Raw genomic sequence first — 26,013 nt, 5'->3', positions numbered from 1 at the left:
ACAAGTCAAGTTTGATTTTTTTTTTTTACTTTGTAGCTAACTTTTACAAGTTTTAGGTAAGCAGGACCAAATCTTCAGCTGATGTAAATCGGTGTAGCTCTACCACCTGAGAATCGGGCTTAAAATATGCTGATACTTAGCAAGAATTGTGTTTTCTGTTCAGATCAGGTCTTTAAATAAAACAGTCCAAGGTATCTGATGTAGACAGTGTCCATAATGGAGTTGATTTTTTAATTACTTTCTACTGAGTTTATTGCAGGTGTGCTAAGTCTGTCCAGCAGAGCCCTTTTATTTGTGTACCTACACCTTTCTTTAGATTGGCATTTCAGATATATTTGTTTCTGTGGTATAATGGTTGATATTGATATGCGTGTGATTAAGGTGCAAGTGAATTCCACCTCTCTAAATGGATGAATGCTGATGAATAACTGCTGAATGGACTCCCTACTTCATTGAGTAAATTAAAGCCTTATTCATAACCAATGTAATGTACTTTTCAATGAACCACATCAGTTTGATCCTCAGCTACAGATTAGATTTCTCGTTTCCTTATTTTGCTCTCTATAAAATGTCTGTCTAACTTGCTTTGAGGAGCTCTGCAGATTAAAGATGATGCAGGAGACTCCCTTTTATCCATATGTACGATCTATGGTCCTGTGCTTTGTTCATTTTCAAGGAATAGAGTAGAAAGGTAGATGCTGACATCACAGAAATGAATGAGGGGGGGGAAATCAAGCAGTGTTTACTTTAAATCTCTCAGTGTATATTCAAAACAAAATGGTTTCGTTATAAGGAAAGCCAAACACACACACCCATTGTGTTTCAGAAACAATAAAGCAGCTGGTCTACTGGGAAGAGAACAGCATTTGTTGTTTGCCTGTGTTCTTTGTACACATTCCACACACACAGGGGCTAGAGAAGGGTGCAGATTTGCAGGAGGGAAGCAAGTGACGGTATGGCCCTTATCGACCCACCCAGTCCCAAAAATGCAATCAGATGCAGCATTACCAGTTCTTGCAATTTTATCGTGAGTCTCATGATATCTGAGGCCTTTCTTAAAGCCCCAGCTCCTGGAGTCATGTGATTGAAGGAGAATCTCAGGATTATGTTGTTGTTTTTTTAAGTAGTTTCTAGCTTTCCTGGCTGCAGTGAAAAGCTTCAAAACATGATCCCTCACGGCTCAAAATCTGGAAGGCAAATAAAAAGAATTTTATATATATCCTATATCTATATTTATATATAATGTTAAACTCAAGGTTTTTAAGCAAATCTCTTTACTTTGGAGAGCTGACCCCTGGTTTTTGAATCCTTGTGGTTGGCAATACTGATATTTTTCTCCCACACAAAAAATAATGGCTCTGCCCCCCTTCAACCCTCCCACAGGGAGTGATGGTTATTGCCCCCAATCCTTTCAAAAACTGATAGGGTCCTCTTCCTTCCCTTCCCCCAACCCGAAGATATTATACTTCAACTGTTTACACTGTCTTTTTTTTTTTTTTTGTCTTCAAACATTTCTCCCTTTTTTAGCCTGCAGCAAGTGAGAAGTGGAGACATAAATAAATCCCCCTCCTCTACCCTCCCCCCCCCCCGGGGCATCACTCATCCAGTTCAAGCACTGGCCTAAAGCATTAGGAAAGGAAATAGCTTAAAAGCTATAAAAATAGCTTTGTGTCAAGCTGGGGGGAGGATATTTGACAGAAAATATTTCTCATGTTGCCTACCTCTAAGGCCTGGTTTACACTAGTGGGGGGGGGTCGATCTAAGATACGCAACTTCAGCTACGAGAATAGCGTAGCTGAAGTCGACATATCTTAGATCGACTTAGAATTACTTACTTCGTGTCCTCGCGGCGCGGGATCCCCCGTCGACTTTGCTTCCACCTCTCGCCGAGCAATGCAGAGACACTCAGGGTATGTCTGCATTTGAATTGGGTGGTGTGATTCCCAGTTCGCCTAGACAAGCACAAAGCTGACCAGCTGGTAGGTAATACCGATCACCTCTGTGCAGGCAGATTGATCCAAAGATCCAAACTGGATTTAGTGCCACTGAATCACAGCATGGCCACGTAGGGTATGCCGACACTATGTTTCAAAACCTGCCTCAGCAAGTCTCAGAGCCCAGGTCTACAGAGTTGGGCTAGCAGAGTTTGGTCTAACACTCTAAAAACAGCTGTGTAGCCAGCACTCTGAAGTCACGAGTCAGGCTGGAGTTTGGGCTCTGAAAGCCATCCCCCACCCTGGTCTTCAGACTCCCAGCCCGTATCTTTGCATAGCAGTTTGTAGAGCCGTAGCGCAAGCCCAAGTCTGTGGACCCATGCTCTCCGACTCACTGCCACAGGTTTGAAAACACTGTAGACGTACCCATAGGGCTACATCCAGAGACCCAGGGCCCAGGCCAAGGGAGAACAGAATTCTCCTTCCCAGGTTGTAGAGCAGATGTAGAGCTAGTCCTTGGAGCCTGATAGAGCCCCGCGGCACTCCTGTGGCAGTGGGAGGACTGTACTAGCACCGCTCCATCCCTGCCATTTAGTAAACAGATTTAAAGCCTTGATCAGTATCTTGTCATATCTTCAACTGCTCCTTGGTGCACAGGGAGCCTCTGTAGTGCCGGGTTCCCTACTATGCATCCCTTCAACAGCCCTGTGAGTCCAGGCTCCCACACACACACAACTTATGCAGCATAACTGCAGCCAGGGAGCCTCCCTCACCTGTGATGGTCTGACTCATTTTGCCCCTTAGGGTCACTCATATTTGTTCTACCAATGAGCAAAACTTCAGCGGAGGCCTTACACTGTAAGTTTTAATATTGCTTGTATCCAGTTGGTGGCATGATTGGCTCTGACCACAGATTGTGTCCTCAAAGTCCCACGTGGTTCATACTTGATTAGTAACCATTGTCTGCCATGCTGCTGTCATCTTGTAATTGCTTTGGCACAATTTTTCTTTTGCCGTATAGAAGGGAATTCCCTCCCAACACCATGTGAGCCTGTGTAACCAGTTTGGCTAGACTTCCTTCCTTCCCCCTCTCTCTGTGCTGTAGAATATCCCAGAGTGCATGGGCCCAGGTTGTGCTGGTGCATGTCCTCTGGGCACTCTCTCCCATACGGAGGCACTATAGTGCATGGGGTGAAGCCCAGGCTCTGAGCCCCACCACCCGGGGCTGAAGCCGAAGCCTGAGCAATGTAGCTTGTCATGTCAATGTCATGATTTTCCCACAGTGCACTGATATATACTACTTAGGCAAGTGCAGTTCAGCCCCGGTTGCAAAGCAGAAAGGCAGCAGTCTGAACTCAACCTGTGTTTGTTGTAAATGGGTCAGATGAGCATTACCAGCTGTGTTTGTGTCACATGCCACATGGCTAGGGTCAACAAGTCTCATGCCAGCATTGTCTTCAGTGATACACTGTTGTGAGGACCACTGATTCTCTGGCCTTATTAAGAAGCCACACTTCCAGGCCACATTTTTAAATACAACTGTCTCGCTATACAATAGTACCTTAAATCATTTCTAATGTATGGGATCTCTTTTCTTATTCCATAGCCCAGGGCTCTGGTGCATCTTCATTCCGAGTTTTTCTTTAAAATTTTAACAAAATAGATTTATTTTAAAAAGGCATCTTCTAAAATTTAATGAGGGAATCTGCCCCAATCGAGTACTTGCAATCTGATCAAAACTAAACGTTCCATGTCTCGTAGAGCAACACCCATCAGAGAGACCTCTTTGGCACGAAGCTTGTGTATCATTAATTGGCTCAACAAATAAGTTAAGGTCTCAAATTATCTCATCCTCTTTTCCTTGGTATTCAGCTACAAGAGCCCGAACCTTAGCTGGTGTAACTTGATGCTCCACCAGTTGTGGATCTAGCCCAGGAATGTCCTCTCCAGAAAACCTCAGTAATGTGGAGTAGTGGATAGGGTACTGGACAGGAGGAGACCTCAATTCTGTTCCAAGCAATGCCACTGACCCATATTTTGACCGTGGGCAAGTTGCTTAAATGGTCTGTGTTTCTGTCGCCCCACCTTTGAAATGAAGGTAATGATATTTACCTTCTTTTGTGAAGCACGTTGACATCTACAAATAAAGAGCATTATGTGGGCCTGCTCAATCTCCCATTGAAGAAGTCTTTCCATTGGCTTCACTGGGCTTTGGATCATGGTTTCTAACAGCAAGGGTAAGTTGGGTTGTTTTAACCTTTTTTTTTTTAATGGCTGTTTAGAACTTATTTTCAGATACATCTGTTCCCCGTTAAGCAAAGATCACAATTTAATAACACAGGATATTGGAAAGTGCTGTGCAGCTGTAAAATAAAGCTAAGTAATGGGGGAAAAGGGGAGAAAGTTGAGGTCTGGAAAAAGGAAGAGTGAAATAAGATCAGAAAATGAGAAGAGGGTTCTGGAATGCAGTGTCTTAAAGGTAACAAAAACAAATAATTATTTGACTGGGAGATGAAAAAGCCACTCAGGAACTGGATATGACCAAAACTGGAATTGCTGAGGTCTGGCAATTAGGTGAAAGTAGCGTGGGTAGCTTAATGGAAGAAAGCCATGGGTCTAGAGTAATACGGAAGTTGTTGTATCATGATGATGTATAATTACTTATGGTTATGCCAATATAAATCCAAAAGGGAACTTCTGATTGAAGATAATGAAATGAGGTCAAGAGTTTTGCAAGCAGCCACCTCCACACTACTCAGCTTGTGTCAAGGAGATTCCCTAAAACCTGCAATATGTTACAGCAGGCATAGAGAGCTGATCACTGTAGGGTATTTAGTCAAGGGCTTGGAGTGCCTTCGGAAACACACAACCATTCTCAGCCAGGTTCTGATTTCAGAGTGGTCTCATCACAGAAAAGATGTGAACAAAACCTCCTTCAAAGTACATTTACTGAGCCCATGTCTACACTAGGCATGCTTCATACTATACTGGCAAAGTGCTTCTAGTGGGGATGCAGTTTTTGCCGGCATAGCATATTCCAACCCTTTCCCCACCCCACTGAGCAAATTAAGCTTTACTAGTAAAAGCACACTTTTTTGCTGATATAACTACATCTACAGCAGGGGCTTTTGCTGGCACAGCCATGTCTATCATGAGACATGTGCCTGACCGAAACAGCTATGTCAGCACAAGTATTAGTGTAGACCTGGCTCCTATGAGAATTTTTGCTTGGAGGTGTAAATTTTATCCCCTTTCTCTCCAGAACGTCATTTTACACTGCACAGTTGGTTGAAGCTGGCCTGATAGGAAAGCTTTTATGTTCCAGTTTTCTATAGAATTGTAAACCTCAGTAAATGGAGAAAGTCTAGGGCAGTGGTTCTCAACCAGGGGTCTGAGGCCTGCTGGGGGGCTGTGAGTAGGTTTCACAGGGGGCCGCCAAGCAGGGCCAACATTAGACTTGCTGGGGCCCAGGGCAGAAACCAAAGTCCTGCTGCATGGGGTGAAGCCCAGGCTCTGAGCCCCACCACCCGGGGCTGAAGCCGAAGCCTGAACAATGTAGCTTTGTGGCAACCCCTGTGGCATGAGGCCCCAGGTAATTGCCCTGCTTGCTACTCCCTAGTGCTGTCCCTGGCTTTTATATGCAGAAAACCAGTTATTGTGGCACAGGTGGGCTGTGGAGTTTTTATAGCATGTTGGCAGGGGGAGGGAGGGGAGGACTCAGAAAGAAAAAGGTGGGGAACCCCTGGTCTAGGGCATGATGCTGGAAAGCTTGTAGCATAGTATCTGCTCTGAACATGCTGCAAAGATTAGGCAAATGAAGCACCTGGAGTTGCTGGCAAGTAACTGATATCTAAGCACCAGATGTGATTTTAAAATTAAGGGGGGCGGGGAAATTACACACACAGTCAGTCTGGTCCCTTGACTAAATTTATCTCTTCTTGTCAAACAAATTGTCTCTCCAACTGCACAGCTTTGGGAGGCAACAAGTTGTTACCGGATTATTCGAGAGACTGTCTCTGGGAGGAAAGATTTACATTATGTATCCTCTGTCCCTCTAGCTTTCTCTTCTGGGCAACAAACAGATGATTAAAGGATTGGGTTTTTAATTATAGCCAGGTAAGCCTGGGGAAAATCTACCTGATGAAAAGACAACAAACACAAAGTCCTTCAGTTTCCCTGGTCTGAAGAATTTAAACCAATAGAAAAGATGAATGACACACTGGAGCTTGCAAAATATAAAATATTCTGTATTCTTTCAGGCAAGATGCTATGGTCAGCAGTTTGGGACTCAGTTTATCTATCTTCCCACCACCCAGCATCTTTATATGCTATCATCAGTCTCACAGACATTAAGTAGCGGGTTCAAATCAAAAGGTGTTTGTGACAGCAAGTTGTGACCAGCTGATAAAATAAAAAAGTAGGCTTTACCTTCCCACATTCTAAGGGCTTTGTACAGGTCCTGAAATTCAAGGGGCGGAGGGCTTTCCAAAGCCACATTTTCCTCTTTTTGTTGTTGTTGTCCTGTGGCTGCTGATCTGGTTTTTGAATGAGTTGCATGTACATCCAGTGGCTGTTCAGTGTTTTATAGATTACATGGTACCTGCTGAACTTCTGTAGAGTGCACATGGATGAAATCTGTGATTGTACAGTTCTCCCCTCAATCCGCTGACAGAACTGGAGCTGTTCTGGAATAACTTCTGTATGCTGACCTGATTACTGGGATGTCTATTGTATGAGCATAGTGGTTTAGTTAATAAGGAGCATTTGTAGGAACCAGACTAAGATGCAGGCAACCACCAAACTGTCTGAAGAAGCTAGGCCTGCTCAGGTTACCATGGGGATAGTGAGCCTTTAGGAAAGGTAGACATACACTTAGACTGTGTTCTTTTAAAATCCCTTTTCTCTAAATGCTCTGAATGGGATCCACAAAGGGACTTAAGTGTTGCAACAGTGAGCATCATAGTTAGGGTTGCCAGCCCTCCCAGTTTGGCCTGGGTCTCCCAGAATCGGGCTTGATCTCCTGGAGACTACTGAAGCCAATCCAGGAGATTTTAGGCCGCTAAAAGTCCAGTGGCGCAGCGGGACTAAGGCAGGCTCCCTGGCTCCGCGGCACTCCCAGTAGCAGCCGGCATCAGCTCCTAGATGCAGGGGTGGCCAGGGAGTCTCCGCGTGCCTCCCCTGCCCTGAGCTCTGATTCCACAGCTCCTATTGGCTGGGAACAGGGAACGGCGGCCAATGGGAGCTGCAGGCAGGGGGCAGAGCCACCTAGCCACCCCTGAGCCTAGGAGCCGCTGCCAGACATGCTGACACTTCTGGGAGCCACCCAAGGTAAGTGCCGGCCAGCCAGAGCCTGCACCTTGAACCTCCTCCTGTGCCCCAACCCCCTGCCTCACGCTCAGCCTGAGCCTGGAGCTCCCTCCCACACTCCAAACCCTTTTGCCCCAGCCCGGTGAAAGTGAGGGTGGGGGAAAGCAAGTGACAGAGGGAGGAGAACTGGAGGGCAGGGCCTCGGAGATTTTTTTTTTTTTTTTTTTAATATGGAGATATACCTATCTCTTAGAACTGGAAGGAACCCTGAAAGGTCATCAAGTCCAGCCCCCTGCCTTCACTAGCAGGACCAAGTACTGATTTTGCCCCAGATCCCTAAGTGGCCTCCTCAAGGATTGAACTCACAACCCTGGGTTTAACAGGCCAATACTCAAACCACTGAGCTATCCCTCCCCCAAGAAGGGGCATGGCCTTGGGGAAGGGGTGGGCAAGGATGTTTGGGTTTGTGCAATTAGACCGTTGGAAACCCTAGTCATAGTACCTAACTTTTAGGCACCTGGAAAATCACAGGACCAACACTCTAACTCCCAAAGCTGAGTTAGGCACCTAGGCTCCCTATACAATAAATGGGGAGAGGATAGGCACCTAAGAATGCCATCCACAAAAAGACAGCACACGAGTTGGGGAGCTGCCTAAGCTAGCCAAATGGAAGCTGGCAATGAGAAGGGTGTGTCCTAAGCCCCGCCCAGAGATTGGTACCTAAATCTAGGCTGCAGGTAAGTGCCTATCTCTGCATAGTGATCCATGAATGGGAACACCTCTCCTGCAGTCAGGTGCCTTACACACCCAAGGTATTTCTTATGAGAATGTATTTGGGCGCTGCCTTACTCCACACAAAATGGCCACAGGAGGTGGTGACGGTGGTGCCCTCCTTATACTTTTTGCCCAGGAGTTGGAGCACTCCCCTGCGATGTGGGAGACCCAGGTTCAATTCCTTGCCTCTCTGTCAGAGGGGCAAAAAGGATCTGAACAAGGGTCTCCCCTCACCAGGGGAGTGCTCTAAGTACTTCTTCTTAGCACATGCACAACATGCCTCAGGTGGCACATGACCAGGATTCATCAATTTGGTCTGCTGGTTGGATTGTTAGCATCCCCAGCCCGGGCACTGACAGGGCGTGTGACACGAATGCTGATCCATGCCCCCTAACCACTGGGCTATGGGATAGTCTGATGCAGAGCTCCCTGAGTCTCTCCTGTTTAAGCTGTTCCACTGTGGATAGATAATGGAAGAGTGACTGGAGCAGAGAGATGGGACTTTGGGGGTGCATCTACACAGCGAGCAGCACTGAGTCCCCGAGCTACAGCCTCGGGCTTGTGCGGCTTGTGCTGTGGGGGAAAAAAAATGCTAGGTAGACATTCAGGCTCAGGTTCTGAAGTTTTGGGAGCGGGGTGGGCTAAAGAGGCAGAGTCTGAATGTCTACTCAGCTATTTTTAGCCCTGGCCTTTGCAAGCCCAAGTCTGTCATCCTGTGCTGAGACACGCTGCTTTGGGCAGCTGCTTGCTGTGTCAACCTACCTTGGGTCTCCCACCTCCCAGTTGGGTGCCCTAACCACTGGACTAAAGAGTCATTCCCTGTCTCACCCAATGACTGCTGTACTGTGGATAAATACTTAAATTGCAAATGGAGCATGGAGGTTAGAGAGAGATTTCACTGCTTAAAAGTATTTGCTGGGAGTTTCCAGATCAATATTTCCACTGGCAGTTCAGCAGCTCATCTGTCTTTCAAGAAGAAAAGATCAAGCTGTTTCACCTGTGGCATGTGTACACAGCCATGGGCGGCTCTTGTAATTTCACTTGCAAACTATTTCCTTCCTCTTTTGTTCACTGATGACAGACTAGATTTCTGCAAGGTCTCTTTTCACAGTACTTCAAAGGACAAAGGTCAGCACCATATGGGTAAGAATAAGCCCATGATAGACAGCCCCCGGCATGCTCTTTGAAACAGAGGCTACATGCAAGGAAGGAGCTCAGAACACAAAGAGAGAAATAATACTCGCGTTCCACTGCTACTTTTTCAGTGCCATGAAGGCTCTTCATGGAGACTTATGGGCGCAATAAGGGCCAAGTTTTCAAGGAGCTTCAGCCCAGCCTCTAAAGCTGCACCCACTATTTTTGCAGCGCGACTATGTTTGCAAAACTAGGGGTGTAGATAAACACAATCCCTCTCCCCGCAAAAAGCCTGCATATGCAAATAATCCTTGCTAAGCATTTAGCTCCGGTCACCACCACAGTCGAGAGATGAGGAAGAGACAAACTGGGGCAGGGAATGGGCTGGATGTGTATGGTGTAACCCAGTTAAATAAAGACACACATTCAGTTCAGGTCTGAGAAAATTCAGACTTGCATTGCTCAGTGTGAAAAGGTAAGTAGCTCAGATTTCTAATCCGGTATTAGAAACTCACTGTGGCTGAGTCAGTCACACAGAGATCAAACTGGGCCTTGGGAGGGGCTCATCTCCACTCCAGATCTCATTACAATACCTGTTGGGTGAGCAGCTATGACTCAGCAAAGCTGCAGGTCCACTCCAGCAGTAGCAGGCCTTCGTGGCATGCATCTCCTTGAGATTTCATTAGTTAGACTGGAATGTAGCAAAAGGCGAATGACGGCACACTTTTAAAAAGGTAAGCCTAGAGAAGCATTACTCAGCCACTTCTCCTCCCTCCATTGAATGGAGCCACAAATTGCTTGTAGCGCTGTCATCACCCCACTAACCACCTCCTGCCATTGCACAGCATGATTTGCAGTTGGCCTCGCTCAGCCTCACTAGTGAGTCATCCCTATGCCTGAGCTGGTGAGCACTGAGGTCATTCCCTGCAAGTCCTGTGATAGACCCATGCCAATCAACCAGAGCCCACAAGCAAGGGCCTAACCAGATGATCCCAAAGAAGGTTCCTAATCAAAGCTGCAACTTTAGTCTGCTCAGTGGTGCTGCCTTGCTGGGAGAATTCCCGGCTGCCTGGTAGTTCTGACAGACTGCTCCCACCTCAGCTGGCTCACCCAGCTATTCTGACAGTCACCCCATATATTGACATAGCATTGCAGGCCAATGTTAGGGTGTCACACAGTATTTATTCTGTGGCTCACTGCAGCTCCAATGCAACATTCTCATCAGCCTCTCCCCCTCCTTCCTGCTACTGGTAACTAGAATGGATGTGGCTATTTCACCACTTTTCCCATCCTCCCATTGCTGAGAGGGCCAGGGTATGATAAGTATTTCTGCTCACTCCCTCCTGCTTAACCCTGTTCCTGGCTGCTCCAAAGGACAGAGACCACAGTAGCCCCAGACAACTTTTAGTGAGTAAATGTCATGTATTAGAGAGAAAGAGAGAGTTTTAGCACCCTAGGTCCTTAGCTGGTGTACATTGAAGTAATTGTGCAGGCGTTGATTTACCTGAACTGAGGGTATGATCATGGATGTGCTTTTTTATCTCTCCCTCCCCTCGCCCCACCCCCCATATTGTTGTTTTCTCTTCTTTTCAGTCTTTTGAGGCTCTGCCTTGGGCTTGAGGGTGCCAATTAATGCTGTGACGCTCCCCAAGGGTAGCCCAGGTTGAGAAGCACGTCACCATCACTTGCCCATAGCGTGAGGAAGTCTTCTCTGTGGCTGCTGTGGATCAGCTCCCTGAAACCACCAGCCTCAGGCAACACAAGCACTGCCTTCCAGGCCTCCCTCTATCTGTACACATTAGCAAGAGGCACACACCAAACCCTGAGTCCTTGGGAGCATTTCCTGTTGTGCCCAGCCCCTTGCCCACTGAACGCTCTCAGAATTACCAGGCCTGCTGCTCCCAGAAGAACAGCACACGCCAGCTTGTAAGATTGCACTCAGAATCACCACAGCACTTAGGAATGTTTCTAGTGAAAGCAAGAATAAGGTAATTATCAATGAACAGAGATTCAAGTAAGAGTGAGTAAGAAGACTGGAAACACATGGTTACATACATGCTTCCTAGAGACTAAAATTTACTAACAAGTTACCCTCCTGTCCAAAGAAGCTTATCTCATCCAGTTCTCTCCAGTGTTTTCAGCCAGGCCTGCATGAGACCCCTCTTCCAGGAAGTAGATGCAATTTACTTCTTCAGTGAAGGATGCCAGGGTGTCGTCTTTGTTCCCCAAATACACTAGAGCAAACCTTTGATGTGCACCTCAAGATAGGGGGTCTCCCTTCCTCTGCCCCGCCCCCCAGCCATAGGTGGCAGGTATCATAGTCTGGGGGAGGCTGTGACTCCCCAAACAGCCAGGTGTGTCCCCGCCCATGCTCTGTGCCTAGGCCCACTCCTGCTTCCCGCTCTGCAGCTCCCCCTGTGCGGTGGCCCCGGCTTGGGCTGGGGCCACAACACCCGCCCTCCTGGTGCTCCAGAGCTGGGGGCACTAGCCCGGGGTGGGGACTGGTAGTTGCAGTGGGAGGGGTCTGGGCTCCGGTGAGGGGGGGCACGGAAGGGGTGGGGCTGGGGGCTAGCATCCCCAAGCTGGTGGTTCACGGGTCACCCATGCCCCCCACATTGTTTGGTTCTTCCTGTTACTATTCTCTCTCTGAAATTTTTACAATCTGTATTATCATCCAGTTTAGTCTTGTGAGAGGAGACCTGTTGTCAGCCATACAATACTTAATATACATGTAAACAGCCGGATAGATTAACATTTCTTGTCTGACAGAAAACATATTTTTACACCTTTGCTGGTGACCAGTCCCTAGACAATGACTTTAAAAATGTAATTTTCTGTTTCTATACATAAATCCTTACACACATCCGTACATACATTTTGCAATAATATTGATGACCACTGTGACACTGGCTTTTATTTGAGACCTCACATGACACTTTTTAGTCGACCTAGTAGCATCCAAAATGTGCCAGGTCATTAATTACATGATCACATACTATTTGTCCACAGGATCCCTGCCTCATTCAGTGAAAGCCAGTTATTCAATATTTTTTTCTCTCCTTCACATTCAGTGGGTGACCCCCGTCTTCATTTACTGCATATCAACAAACCCAGCACTGAATACACAATAATTAATCTCCTCATGGTTATACCTGTGGTGCTCTTGCCATAGCCTCTGAGTGCTTCACAAACATCAATGAATTTATCTTCTCAACACCCTTGTGAGAATAGATGCTGTTATTATCACCACTTTACAGGTGGGGAACTGAAATATAGAGAAATTAAGACCAAGATGTCCACTAGTTTTCATGCACCATGACTCTGAGTCAGGAAGGTATTTAGGCGCCTAATGTCCATAAATACCTTTGTGGGGCTTGGCCCAAGAGCCTGAATTTTCAGAGTATTTAGCATTTTTATAGGATTTTACATATTCAGAGCACAGCTTCAATTGTAGCTGTGAGTGCTTAGCAATTTTGCAAATCCAGCTCCAGGTGTCTCATGTTGGGCACCCAGAAATCGAGGAACATACAGTTAGTGGCTACTTGTGAAAAGTTTGGTTTAAGTGACTGCCCAGCATCACAGAGATAGAAGCAGAGAGAACCAAATTCTCCAAGGAGGCATTCAGCTGTCTTCACCATGAGATTATCCTTTCCCTTCCTGCTAGCCCCAGCCTTCTTCACTTCTGAACAAATGAATCAGGGGTCCAACAGTCTCTTTCACTATCCAATCCTGATTAATTCCCAGCAAAGGGCCCTCGTGTGCATTCAGTGAAACAGGTGCCCTATGGAAAAAATAGCATGTGATCATGTAATTAAAGCTTGTATCATAATGCATACACACAAGGGGGGCTGAATTAAGGTTACATGGGCAACCTTAGTTCTAGTATTTCCTCACTTTAGAGTGCTTGACTTGGCAACCTCAACATTCTTTTAAAGTAGTTATTGAATGTTGCAGTCTTTACCTTCCAATAGTGCTTTGTGGTCTCAGCCAAGATCAAGGCCTCATAGTTTTAGGCATTTTACGATGGGTATGTCTACACTTAAAAGGCTACAGCAGCAAAGCTGCACCACTGCAGTGGTGCTGCTGTAGTGCTTCAGTGTAGACACTACTTGCGCCCCAAAGAGCTTACCATCATTATAGACAAGACAAAGGCTGGGAGTAACTGTTGCTAGTGTCCCTTCAGTTTTTTGTTAAAAATTCATTACTTTTTCCAGTATTCCACAGATGTTTCTATCATGCCTGTCCCTAAATTAAAATGTTTATTACACTGTCTTGAGGAGTGTACTGAGCACTCAGAATCACTGTATCAGGAAGATGATCTATTTGGTATTTCTAATTTATATTTATAGTATTTACTCACTCTCAGGGGAGGGGGAAGCAAAACAAAATCATAGTTACTAGAGCTGGATGGAAAAAGGTAAGTATATCTTATGAAAAGAGTCAAAAGACATAGTTTTTCATTGTGTTTGAAATTTTTCATGAGGGTTTTAATTTTTTGTGAAAAAAATTGTTTAAATTTTTTCCCTCCCACTCAGGGTGGAGAATAACCTACTCTCTCACTTTTTTCCAGTTTTAAAACCCATTGCAATACTTTTTATACTTATAAAAAACACAGGAAGAGAAGGAAAGGCAAGTGTGTTCCTCCTCCCGTCCCCCACATCAAAATGAAAATTTCAGGAAAAAAATTGCAACATTTATCAAAATGAAAAATTTCAACCAAAATGAATTATATTTAATAAAAATGTTCATGTCGGTATAAAAGGCATTTTACATCCAAAAAAATTTCATTTGAAAGTTTTGACCAGTTCTAGTAAGAACACGGTTTAATGGGAAAATCCACACCCTAGAGGATATCATATATCTTTCTGGCAGATTTGTGTAGCTTTATCATTGGAATACAAAACATTTAAATCCATTTAAACCCTACATAGAGGTCCTAAGTGACACATAGATTTTGTGCTGGTCCTCTGCACAGGATAAATTTCATCTAGAATGCATTTCATAACACAGCACTTTGAATCCCAAGTGCCTTTCAGGTCCAAGTGCTTGACATACACTAATGAATTGTGTCTTGCAACCACCCACTGAGATAGTGACGTACACTTATTCCCATTTTACAGATGGGAAAACTGAGGAATAGGTGGTCAGTAGCTCACCTGAGGTCACTCAACACATCAGTGATGGCTGGGAATACAATACAGAAGTCCTGATTCCCAGACCCTTGCTTGAAACACTAGCAACAGCTCCACCTCTCTAGCTTGCCCTGTAAGATATTTCATATGGTACTTAACATATATGTGTCTTTGCTCTTTTTCTAGGTTGTTCAGGGTCTGGTAATTGGAAGACTAACTAGTCGCTTTACAGAGAGGACCCTGATCATGTTGAGTGTCTTAGTCTTCAGTGGAGTGGGCCTTGCTATGGTAAGACAATGGGTGGGATTTTTAAAAGAACCTTAGGCCTGGCCTACATTTAAAAGTTATGCAGGTATAAATATATTGGTGAGGGGTGTTTTTTTTTTAAAAAAAAACAATATAGCTATACAGGTAACAGCTATCGTGTAGATGCAGTTATATTAGTATGTTTAGTATGACTTATCAGCATAGTTATCCCCCTTCCCATACATGCATGGCTATTCTGACATGAAGCACCTTTTTACCAATATAACCATGCCCACAATAGAGAGGTTGTACTGCTTTAATGAAGTAAAGCAATATGGCTTTGCAGCATAGACAAACCCTTAGTGACTTAGGTCAAAAGGTTCACTGACTTTCAGTGAAACTTGTGTTCCTAAAGAGCTTGTCTACACACAAGTTATACTCTCAACCTGTACTGGTGCCGTTAAATCAGTACAACCCCCTAGTGGATGCAGTTAGAGTGGTATAAAGGTGCTTCCTATATGGGAAAGGGAACAAGCTGTATTAGTATTAGTATAAGAAAACTTCATACTGCTGGAAGGCCTCATCTACCCAACAGAGTTTACTGGCATCACACGCACTCATGCACTCACGCACCCACCCATCCCTGCTGTTTCATACAACTATGCCAGCAAAATCCCCAGTGTAAGAACTGTGCTGACAGAAGAGTGCTTCCATCAGCTTAGCTAATGCCGTTCAAGGACATTACTGTGCTGACAGAACTACTGTTGGCTTATGCTGTGTCTACACACTAGGAGACTATGCCAGTATAGGTATACCAACCAAGGCACTGTAATGTAGATAAGCCCTAACTGTGACCACACTAGAGGTTGTACTGGTATAACTCTTTTGGTAAACAAAAACAACAATAACGAAATCCCACAACACACCTAACCCAAAGAGTCATACCAGTACAAAACCATGTTTAGAACTGGCCTGAGTAACTTGATGCTTTTGAAAATCTTACCCTCAGTTTTTGCTTGGTTATGTTTCCTGAACTTCTCTGAAAGTAAGTGAAAGTTACAGGAAAAAAAACCACACTTTGACAAAAGTTTGCTAGTGATATTAGGGGTTGGTCGTTTTGAACAATCGAGTTTAGTGCCTTTTGGGAATGAAGCAGAGAACAATTTTTGTGTACCTCAGTCTTGAACTGCCAAGAACTGCCAAGACTCCAGGGTGCATGAAGTCTTGGACGAGGATGACAGAGAAAAATGACAATAGATTCAGCTGTTGGCCTTTAGAAATTCACTGAATAGTTTGGCCTTGAACCCTCTAACTAGCATTTGATTATTGTGTATGTTGCAATGAAATGGCCGTGTTACTGTGGCAAAAATGACAGGTCTTATTCACATACCTGTTGCACTGTAACCTTGTTTGTGGGCACACAGAGGTTAAGTGACTTTTCCAAGAGGACATATCAAATCCATGCCAGAGGAAGGAATAGTAACCCAGTTTTCCTGACTTCCAGACCCATACTCGAACTACTAGGCAACACTGTGTCTGTCCCCTATACAAGTTAGGGCACAGAGCTAGGAACCAGGAAGGTCTGGAGTTTTAATCTGAGAAAGTAAACCATCGTTTCATTGGGTGACCTTGTGCCAAGTCACCTGATTGCTTTGTGCTGATCTGTGCTTCCACACAGAGGCTGCATGAGCACCAAATTGGGTCAAACCAAAGGGGTGCAAATCACCTGTTCCCTGCTCAACCCAGATAGAATGGCATGTCTTAGCAGCGCTTTCTAAACCCTACCAGCCAGAGAACTGAGGAATCAAAATCATGAGCACAATATGGGTCCTACATGGGGTTGCATACTGTGCTGCCATAAGTCCAGCATGCCATTCATCATCATCACACACACAGCTGGCCTGAAACAAGCCTAATGGATGAACTTCAATGGCACCGCCTGAGATGCAGAACCTGAGTGGAGCCCAATTACCCTCCTTAGTCTTGCTGTCTCAGGAGTGATGGAGCAGGTTCACTGAAACATTTTAGCATTCCTGTCAATGCTCCAGACTTTAATTACCTCAGAAGATTTAGAAATGAGCGAAGGCAATAATGAGAACATCATGAGCCAAGCAAGATGGCATCTCTCATTCAGACTCTTTGTTTTGTGAATTTGTTAGATGAGGTGTCATTGAAAAGACTTGAAACCCATCCAAAGCAGTAGGAATAGGATGCATGTTTTTAGTAATAATAATGAGGAAGGATAAAAAGGGAGTAATTTAAAGAGCATAATTTAAGTTTCCTCTGTATAGATCACAGTGTTGTTGCAGGGCAGCACATATAACTGTGGATTAATGAGCCACGGTTGGAAGAAATCCAGCCCAAAGAAGTTCTTACTAACTTTGTGGGGGAACTCTGCTGTGAATTCACTTCAGAGCTGGCAGTTAGGACATGCCTAGGGGGCTTGGGGACATCCTGACGGCATGGGCCTGAGAGACAAGGGTCGGGAATGACTTCCTAGGACAACTATTCATAGGAAAATACAGCTGCAGTCCTTTCCACCCAGGAGAGCTTATTAAAAAGTCCTCTGTTCGAGGGGCTGCCAAGAAAACATCTGTGTGTGGGGTGGCTTTTCATAATGGAAGTCCCAACAGGGATGAGCCTTGTTGAGGCAGCTTGTTGCAGTGTCAGGGGGGCCCTGGCTGCCCTCAGCACTCAGATTACAGATCTGGGGTCATAAAATGTTTGACTTTAATTCCCCCTCCCTCCCTTTCAAGCATGAGCATTAAAAATAGATCAATTTAATTTTTTCCTCCTACTATGTACTTGCTATTGTTGGCCTGCCAATGGATGCCATGTCTGCAAAACAAAGCCTTTTCCTCAAGAGTGGAAGCAAGTAGAGAAAGCAGATGTTTGAAAAAGAAACCTAAAAATCTCCCTGGAAGGGTTTTGGCATCTAGCACAGGAGGTGCTTGGTGGGACTTTTCATGGCCTCAGAGGATAATTTTGCAGCTTGAAAGGAGTCTAGATGATGGGTGCCTATTACCTGGAGGTTGAAGATGCAGCAGGGGTGGGTCAGCTGGGAGATGTGGGGAGTTTGAACAGCTGGGATGGGCAATCAGTGGTCAGAGGAGATGATGCTTCTCATTTGCAGATGTGGGAAGGCTTATGAGTTAACGGGGTCTGGGAGGGGCTGCAGAAAGGTTTGGCAGTCACATGAGGGATGTTTTCCTCTAGGGGGTGCATGTTTTTGACTTGCCCTGCCCCTTCTCTCCTGTTTCCCATCCATCTGCCTTTGAGCCCCCTCCTGGGACCCCAGGCACAACCCTCCCTATCTGAAAAATAAATTCCAGGTTTGGAAGTCATGTTCATACTGAGGCCTTCCAACCCTGATTCCTATAGGGCCTCAGCGGGGGGGGGAGCACTCTCCCCAGCACTCCCTCTGCTTTTAATGGTCATTCCCCACTTTTGTTGTTTGTTATTGAAGGGCCCGTCCAGCATTTATTGTCTAATTCAGGGAGACATGGTTCTGCTGCCTCTACACTGCCCAGGTGGCAGACAATTTCCAGAGGTCAGGGGAGTGTTAAAGCTGTGTTCTCTCCTGAGATCCCTGCATGAGCTCTAGAAGCATTTGCTCTAACAAAGGAGCTCTTATCATCCATCCACTGGTCTGAATATTTTGTGCGCCAAGGCTATATCCTTTAGTCCTGACCCAAAACTTAGGCAAAGGTCCCATGGAAATCAAGGCACTTATCTACCTTTGCCTCCAGACAGGGGTTTAATATATACATACTTTTTAATCCAGTCAGGAAAATGTTTTAAACCTCAGCATGAGCAGGTCATGAGTTAGGTATGTTTCTGGGCTTGTTTTCTCTCTGTAACCAAGAGACGCTGACTGGATTTTATGAAAGGAAAATCCATGCAGGATGATCCAATGAGTAAAACTTCCAGCTTAACAAAGGATATAAATGATCTCCAGATGACAGTAAAAGAAACACACCTCAAAAGCAAACATAGGCTAAGAGACTTCCAGTACAGAGCGAGGGAGGAGGGGCATTAATTTCCTTTCCGTGCTCCAAAGAAATCCATTCATTTGACCAGTCGGGATTGTGAATGAATTCAGAGCTGGTTTAGCCCCACTACATAAGAAGTTTATTCTTGTACTTTTGTTTAAGTAATAAACTGCTGAAATGACGTCTCTGCTCAGAACATGTGCAATAAGAAAATTGTTACATTCACTAATTATGCTCATTAACGTGTCCTTATGACTGGGAGACCCATTCCAGATTACTGAATTCAGTGAATTCATTAGCAAGTATACTGACAAACAGGATTAGCGATCCCAAGGGTACAGTATTACATAATGTGCTGTGTTCATTTATTTTGACAAGCGAAGTTTAGTTTTAATTATTTATGATGATGCATTATAATGGGTGCTGTAGCGTGTTTTGTATAAGTAATGAAGACTTAAAGAGGCTGTACTACAGGCCCCTGCTATTAAATTTTTCCTGAGAGGTGGAGCAGACAGCCTGGGGGAAGGAGGGGGGATTGTGGGAATTGTCACGCTTTGTGAATTAGCAAAGCAAAACTAGATGAGGTTCTCCCTTAATGTACAGGTTATAGTTTCTTACATATACTGAATGTTTATAATAATGCATTAAACACAAATTTAACAGAAGTGATTTGAATGGGCTGGATCTTCTATTGGTGCTGCATCAGAGCTTCATCACTGTACACCAACCCGGAGTCTAGTGCACTATGTATTTATGAAAATCCAGGTAGGATTGTATCTCATCAGTGACGTTATCCTTTGTGCTGCCCAGGAGCTGGTTTTCTAATAGACGTGGTATATTTTGTTCTGTCACTTAGGCGCTGATGACCAACGTGTTCCATTACTGCATCATTGCTCTCCCCATGGTATTTGCACTCTGCACTATGGGCATCATTACGGACAGCATTCTCACCAAGTCCGTCCCTCCTTCTGACACTGGTAAGACTTGTGAAAAGACTAGATTTTTTTTTTTTAATTAGACGATCTTCCAGCTCAGACTCTGTGCCTTGTGACTTTTAAAGCCTGAGGTTTCAAGCTGTGAGCTGGCATGTGCATAAACGCTGCTGTGCTGATGCTGTGCTGCCAACCACGACTTAAAGCGTTGTGGGAAGAATGCCGAGTTCCCAGCACATCCCATCAGGCATAATTTGACTAAGAACAAAGCGTAACCTGTATTAGTCCTGCATCTCTGCCAACCAATGAATGCTGGTCAGAAGAAGCAGGCCTAGACTTACAAGGAGGCCTGCAGTGAGCCAGTGACCAGCATCAACTGACAGCATAACAAGATGCAGAATCCTGCAGCCTTTACTTAGACTAAAATCCACCTTGCTGCAGAGGAGCTGTGCAAAGCTTTACTTATGCTTACGGCTTAGGTGAATCACAAGGCCTTGTGTCAGCCCTCTGCACTTAGGACAGTGCTCCCAAAACTTTTTACCTCATTTCCCCCCTTACCTATGTCTGCGCCCTCCTCCCCTGGAGCAGGGTCATGGCTCTGGGAGGGGGGGGATGTGGACAGGAATAAGGGGGCTGAGGCTGGGGTCACAGCTGAGGGCGAGACCAGGAGCAGAGCCCCCTGAACATTCCTCTGCACCGCCCCTAGGTGGGCACGCCTCACAGTTTGGGGACCTCTGATTTAGGATCATAAGATTGAGATTAATAGATTTGGCCTTTGAAGAGGCTAGGATAAAAGGAAGAGCTACAATATAGGACAGCTAATGAGCTGAGTCATATTTTAAGGTGGTCACACTTCATAGCGCCCTTGCCACACTGCTGCAGTGTGGTTGTGCAGTTTTCATTTTACAGTAAGGCACATTTCTGAGAAACGTGCCATTCCCTGAGAAATCCTGTTCAAACAATTGCATGTAATTTATGTCGGAAATCAGGATGAGCAGGTACAGAATGAACAGAGGACTAGGTTGTACAGTACTGACCAAACACTCCATTTATGACTGTATGTTCCTCGTAGTCATTCAGGCTCTTGCTGCCTGCACTTCCACTTGCAAATACCCAGCCATATGGCTGGATCCAACAAGGAAAGGTCCACATAGCTTTCCTGTTACTCAGGTGCTTCTTTTCATGCAAAACCAGGCTATGGGACACCATGATAAACAATAAATGCTCAGTATTGAAACATGGTCGCATATTCTTGCAAATGAGGGGCCCTGTTCAGGCAGAGAGTCACCATAGACATGAAACTTAAAAGGAGTCATGATTTCTGTGTATTATAATAAAGGAAGTGTCTGGCCATCACCCTATTGGAGAGGAAGGGTCAAAGTCCTGAAAAAGTCTTCATCATCTGAATGTCCATGCCTTCCTTCAATGAAAGAGTTCTCCCGGGATGCAGTGCCATACATATTGTACCAACATCAGCATGACACTCTGAACCTTCCTTTCCAATATCGTAGTGGGCAACTGAGAGGCTGCTAAGCCCAGCAGACTCCTGGGTTTTGCCAAGCAACCTTATTGTCCTATCTACCATGGACAAAACAAAAGACTTCTGCCTGACAGCTTCACTGTTGTATGTGAAGAGACAGCGAAACTGCTGATGGTTACCCACAGAGCCAGCCACCATAATCCATACATAGCAGCTACAGCTTTGGGTTGCAGCTGGTTATAAATAATTGTGCTTAAATTATTTTGTGATGTTTCCATGTGCTGTTAAGAGTTGCTGCATTTTGCCATAGAAGAGGCTGTGGTTCAATGGTGGGCATGTATATTTATTTCCTTCAGATGTGGCCAGAAAATGTGTGCACACATCTGTGCTGCCACAGCAATGTTCTGGTGAGCCTTGCTTGGCCCCCACCATCTCTGTCCAAATTATTCTTGCTAGAAGTAGAGCTCCTTTTGTGTGGAATGGGGCATATTAAGATGAGTTAGTACCTATCTGCAGGTGATACTTCTGCTCTCTTAAGCCCTGCCCGCATGGCTCCACTCCACAAATATCTGTGGAGTTGTTCTCTTTTGAGAGATCCATAACTGGACCAGTCAGATTCTATCCTGCATTCCCCATTCCGGCTGCAGCTTTATGGGCAAGTGTCTATACAGAGCCCAGTTGAAATTTAACTCAAAGTTTGTACAGTCTGTCAAAGGTTGTAAAGCACTTTGGGATTTTTCTGGATGACAATGTCCCATTGTTAGCCTGATTAATTTAAGGCTGAAATCTATCCCGCATACATTGTGAGCATTTAGAGCCATTGAATCTCAGTTAGAATTTAATTTGTTTGCTAAAACGTATTTAGTTCACACTGAGCTAAGGACAGAACTTTCCAGGACTCGATTCTGTGCGAATGAAAACCAGGAGTTTCAAGTCTTCAAAAAATGTTTGAGGGAGGGCAGTGGAGGAGGGGCAGAAATGGCATTTAAACATAGAGCAAATCTGGAAATCATCCAGACTGCTCTCAAAAGGCTTTTGTGAAGAAAAATGGAGCATGCTCCTCTTTCAAAGCCCAGAGGCTAACTTCGGTCACAAGTGAGCATGAGTTTAGTGGCCTCTTCGTAGTCCTTGTTTGTTTGCGTACATTATTAAGTCACCTCCCACCCCCAATTCAGCAAGATTGGCAGTCTCTGCTGAAGGACAGTGGAGAGGGTGATACTGCAACTTAGGACAAAGGTGCACTTGCAATGCAAAGGTTGTATGGAGCCCAGAACTAGCACATTGGGGAATGTTGCAAGAAAAGATTGTGTGCATTTGGAGAGCTGTGCATGGGCCAAGGACTACAATGGCAGGGGATTGTAGCAGGTCAGCATTGAGGTGGGTTGGCAGAGTTGTGTTTGGGCTCAAAACTAGATTGGTAGGAGGTGCTGCTGCAGGTCAGGATTGCAGTTCTTTAGCAAAAGCATGAGGAGGTCAGGGTAAAACTTGTACAGCCTGATACTAAAGACAAGTGCTGAGAGTCATTCACTTTCTCAAGTAGGATTTTGTTTTTAAAACTTTACATCAAGGCAGAGGCAACAGTGAAATCAAGAGTGCCTGACCTAGCAGAGCAATTTCAGTGTGTAAGCTGCTTCTTTGGACTACCTGTGTAATGTAGTATGGGTGTGTTCCAGAGAAACAATGTTACTAAAATGTCTGCCATCCATTTCTGGTCATGGGTGGCACCATACAGTAGCCGTTCCACCCACATTCCAGATAAAACTATTGTCCCAACTGTACAAATGTACAATTTACGCTACAAATTAGTCATTTCTAGTTGCATTTGTTAATAAATCTCTGCCTTTTAATAGCTCTGAAGATTGATGTGATATTGTGACATTAAAGCTTTTAACATCAAAAACATAGGAAGTGGCGTTAGCCTTGAAGATTTTTAGTCAATTTAAAGAACACTCACGTTCACAAAATTGTTCTATTCGCCAGTTCAGCTTGAGGAACTCCCTTTGGAATTGTCTGTCTTGAGTCTCTCTGAAGGAATCTTCTGAAGATCTTTTCATTAAGGTCCCTATCCAGTATTGTCTGGGTCAGTTGTAGTCTTTCCATTGATCTTAATAAGCGCTGGGTCAGGCCTTTATGATAAAGAGGGGATTAGCCCCAGATTAGAGTGCCCCTCTTATGAAAGACCTGGAAGACTGGATAGAAGTTAGTGGAAGCCAGTTGTCCAGTGAGGATTTTCTTTTCCACTGTCACAAAACATTAAAGCGTCCCTGCCCATCCCAAAAAGGCTTGTCTACACTGGCAATTAACAATGCTGCAACTTTCTCACTCAGGGGTGTGAAAAAACACCCTCCTGAGCACAGCAAATTGCAGTGCTGTAAAGCGCCAGCGTAAACAATGCCCCAGCACTGGGAGCTGCACCACAACCACACAAGGCATGTTAAAGTGCTGCCGCGGAGCGCTTTAGCGTTGCCAGTGTAGACTAGCCCTATAGTCGCACGCTGCAAAATTCAAACTGCCTAAAGATCAGAGGTGGTTCATACTGGTGGGTCTAATTTGGATCTAGCTGGTTCTTTAGGAAACAGAAATTATCTTTCAGCAAAATAAACCTTTCAGAGGTGCAGACCTGGAGCCTGGGCCTGTTTAGAGGATGGATATCTGATTAAACATACACACACAACCCACCCACACACTACAAAGTGCCAGCTCAACTGTTGGGAGCCAGTTTGGCTGCTGTATATAGTAATTAGTTTAGTTCAAATGCCTGGAGGCGGGGGGAAATTGTAGAACCTGCCCAGAAAGCTTGGTGGCTGTGTGATTGCTCCCCCTGGGGAGAGGTCAATTTTGGGGATCCACCCAGCTCATTGATGGGGAGCAGTACCCAGAAGATCTGGCAGAAAGATTTTTCCAAGACACACACACACATATTACTCCCCCTCCTACTGGCTCCCTTCTCAAACTAGCATTCTGAATAGAAGTACAGCAGGCTTAAATTTGCATTAGACTGAGGACTGGTCAGATTTCCTCTAATTCACACTCCCCTAAAGATTTTTGGACTCAGTTCTGTTCCAGTTACATGGTCCTCCATCACTTTATAACTAGTAGAATCAATAGTGCATTTGTGCTCCCATTTAACTAGGCAGGCCTCCATGCATGGTGCCATACCTGACAGCAGGATCTTTATGTAAAGTCCAAATGCCTACATCCAGAGTTCTCTCACCTGTGCAAGCAGTGAAATAATGATATCAATATTTAAAATGGGCCCAAAACAAAACAAAAAACACCCCACTTTGTGACCCAAGTCTAAGATTATCTCCCTTCTCCTTCCCTGCTGTCCTGTTCTAAGACTCTTCGTTTTGGTGATATACTGGTTTTCCTATATGAATAGCAGAATAATGTGCCTGCACCATACTACACATGTTATAATATTCCATGTCCATTCATCTGCATGCACACATGCAAGTGGCCCTGCGTTGCCAAGTAGTAAGTGCTTTCTCATGGTCTGTGGTTCCTGCTCCCTTTAAGCTCCCAGCATGGCACAAGAATCTGGTGGAGCTAGATAATTGTATCCAGCATGTATTCATTCATATAGAAGCAATCTTTATTTGTGAGGAGGTTTTTCTAGGGCATCATCTGTTCTGTTGAAAAAGACTAGTTAGAGCCCAGCCTTTCAGAGCCAAGTTGCTGTACTGCAAAGCCTTAACATCCTGAGCATGAGGACAAACTGTAATAGGTTGTTTTAGCAAGGTGGAAATGCACTGGTAGCTGCCTCATCTAATTATTGTATTAGAAAAGTCTGATCTTCCAAGGTTTGCAAGAGACAGAGTACTAAATTACCATGCCCTCAATTAAATAAATTTTCCCAGTTGCAAGCCAAATTAAGAGGACTATTTCCAGAATCAGAGCCTCGCTCCCAGTATTGGGCACTGAATTCTTTCTTGAACAGTGCAGAATCTGATTGCCCTTTACTATAGTATTCCTGTTGTGTGAACACTGCAGTGGAGAGTTGAGATGGTTCACGGTGGAAGTTGTACACTTCTGGACACACAGGGTCCATGTAAGCTATGTCTGTTCAACAAATTATCATTAAACCTTTGTAATTAGAATTAATTGGTTACTTATGTATGCACTTTTTCTCTCCCCTCTTCTGTAGGTGCCATGCTTGGGATATGTGCATCTGTTCCTCCCCTGACACGGACAGTGGGCCCAACACTAGGTGGAATTTTGTACAAGATGTTTGGAGTCTCAGCCTTTGGTTATTTGCAACTGGTTGTCAATATAGCTCTGTTTTTGTATATTTTTAAGAATAAAGTACCCCAGAATGAGGAGAAAGTTCAGTAATCCAGGCTACATGTAAATCTACTTTATCCACAAAAACTAAAATGTGCAAGGTTTATATATCAGGACTTTTACCTCTATCACCCCAGATTGAAAATAAAAGTAGCTTTAAGCCAACACTTTGCATTTCAGCAGCATATACACTAACTTTTGCTATTGGAGCGGTTACAAAGCCTTAGTATATGATATTCCACACCATTGATAGTTTGCAGACATCTGGGCTCAACACTATTACAAGAGATAGGACCCCATCCTCAGCTGATGTAAATCAGCATCGTTCCATTGAAGTCAATGAACCCAGTCAGGATGCAGCCCTCCCTCTTTAGTAGTAAAGGGGAGGCACTGACTAGCTCAGGTTGTTTTAACAGTTCCTAGCACAATGAAGCTCAGATCCCCATTTAGGCCTCTGAGCAATACAACATTGAGTGCTAAGTTACAGAAGTTTCAGCAACTGCATTTCAGCTACCCCCCACTTACAGGGGTGGGTCTATCATCTCTTACACTGTAGAATGGAAGTAAAGGCACATCATCCAGATTTTTCAGACATGGTGTCCTAAAGTTAGCTACCTGAATCCATATTTAAGTCATGCTTTAACCCCACCTGGAAAAAAAAGAAACTCACACCTCTTTAGGAGAGTGTTCCAGGCTGCAGTACAGGTAATTGAAAAACCTCTAGGTTCTGGAAACCAAGTACTGTATCCTTCTGCTTTAATGCACAAACCCCTCAATGCAGAGCATTTCTTCCCACCA

At 44.8% G+C, this 26,013-nt stretch overlaps 1 protein-coding gene across 8 annotated transcripts in view; it reads left to right on the top strand.

Annotated features, from left to right (window-relative positions):
- Window positions 1–25,380, top strand: part of SLC22A18 (solute carrier family 22 member 18) — a 123,980-nt gene extending 98,600 nt beyond the window's left edge. For 7 of the 8 annotated variants that reach the window (XM_034770249.1, XM_034770247.1, XM_034770253.1 and 4 more), the window contains 3 exons: window positions 14,468–14,569; window positions 19,376–19,496; window positions 25,079–25,380. In XM_034770249.1, coding sequence (XP_034626140.1) covers window positions 14,468–14,569; window positions 19,376–19,496; window positions 25,079–25,266 — 411 coding nt within the window. In that variant the 3' untranslated portion in view covers window positions 25,267–25,380. The remainder of the gene's footprint in view (window positions 1–14,467; window positions 14,570–19,375; window positions 19,497–25,078) is intronic. The other variant, XM_034770252.1, reaches the window with a different exon arrangement.
- Window positions 25,381–26,013: the final 633 nt, after the last annotated feature.

The sequence above is a fragment of the Trachemys scripta genome, chromosome 4 (assembly GCF_013100865.1).
Source record: "Trachemys scripta elegans isolate TJP31775 chromosome 4, CAS_Tse_1.0, whole genome shotgun sequence".
Lineage (NCBI taxonomy): Eukaryota > Metazoa > Chordata > Testudines > Emydidae > Trachemys > Trachemys scripta.
The sequence above is the reverse complement of the archived record's forward strand: the minus strand, read 5'-3'. Positions and strand labels throughout refer to the sequence as shown.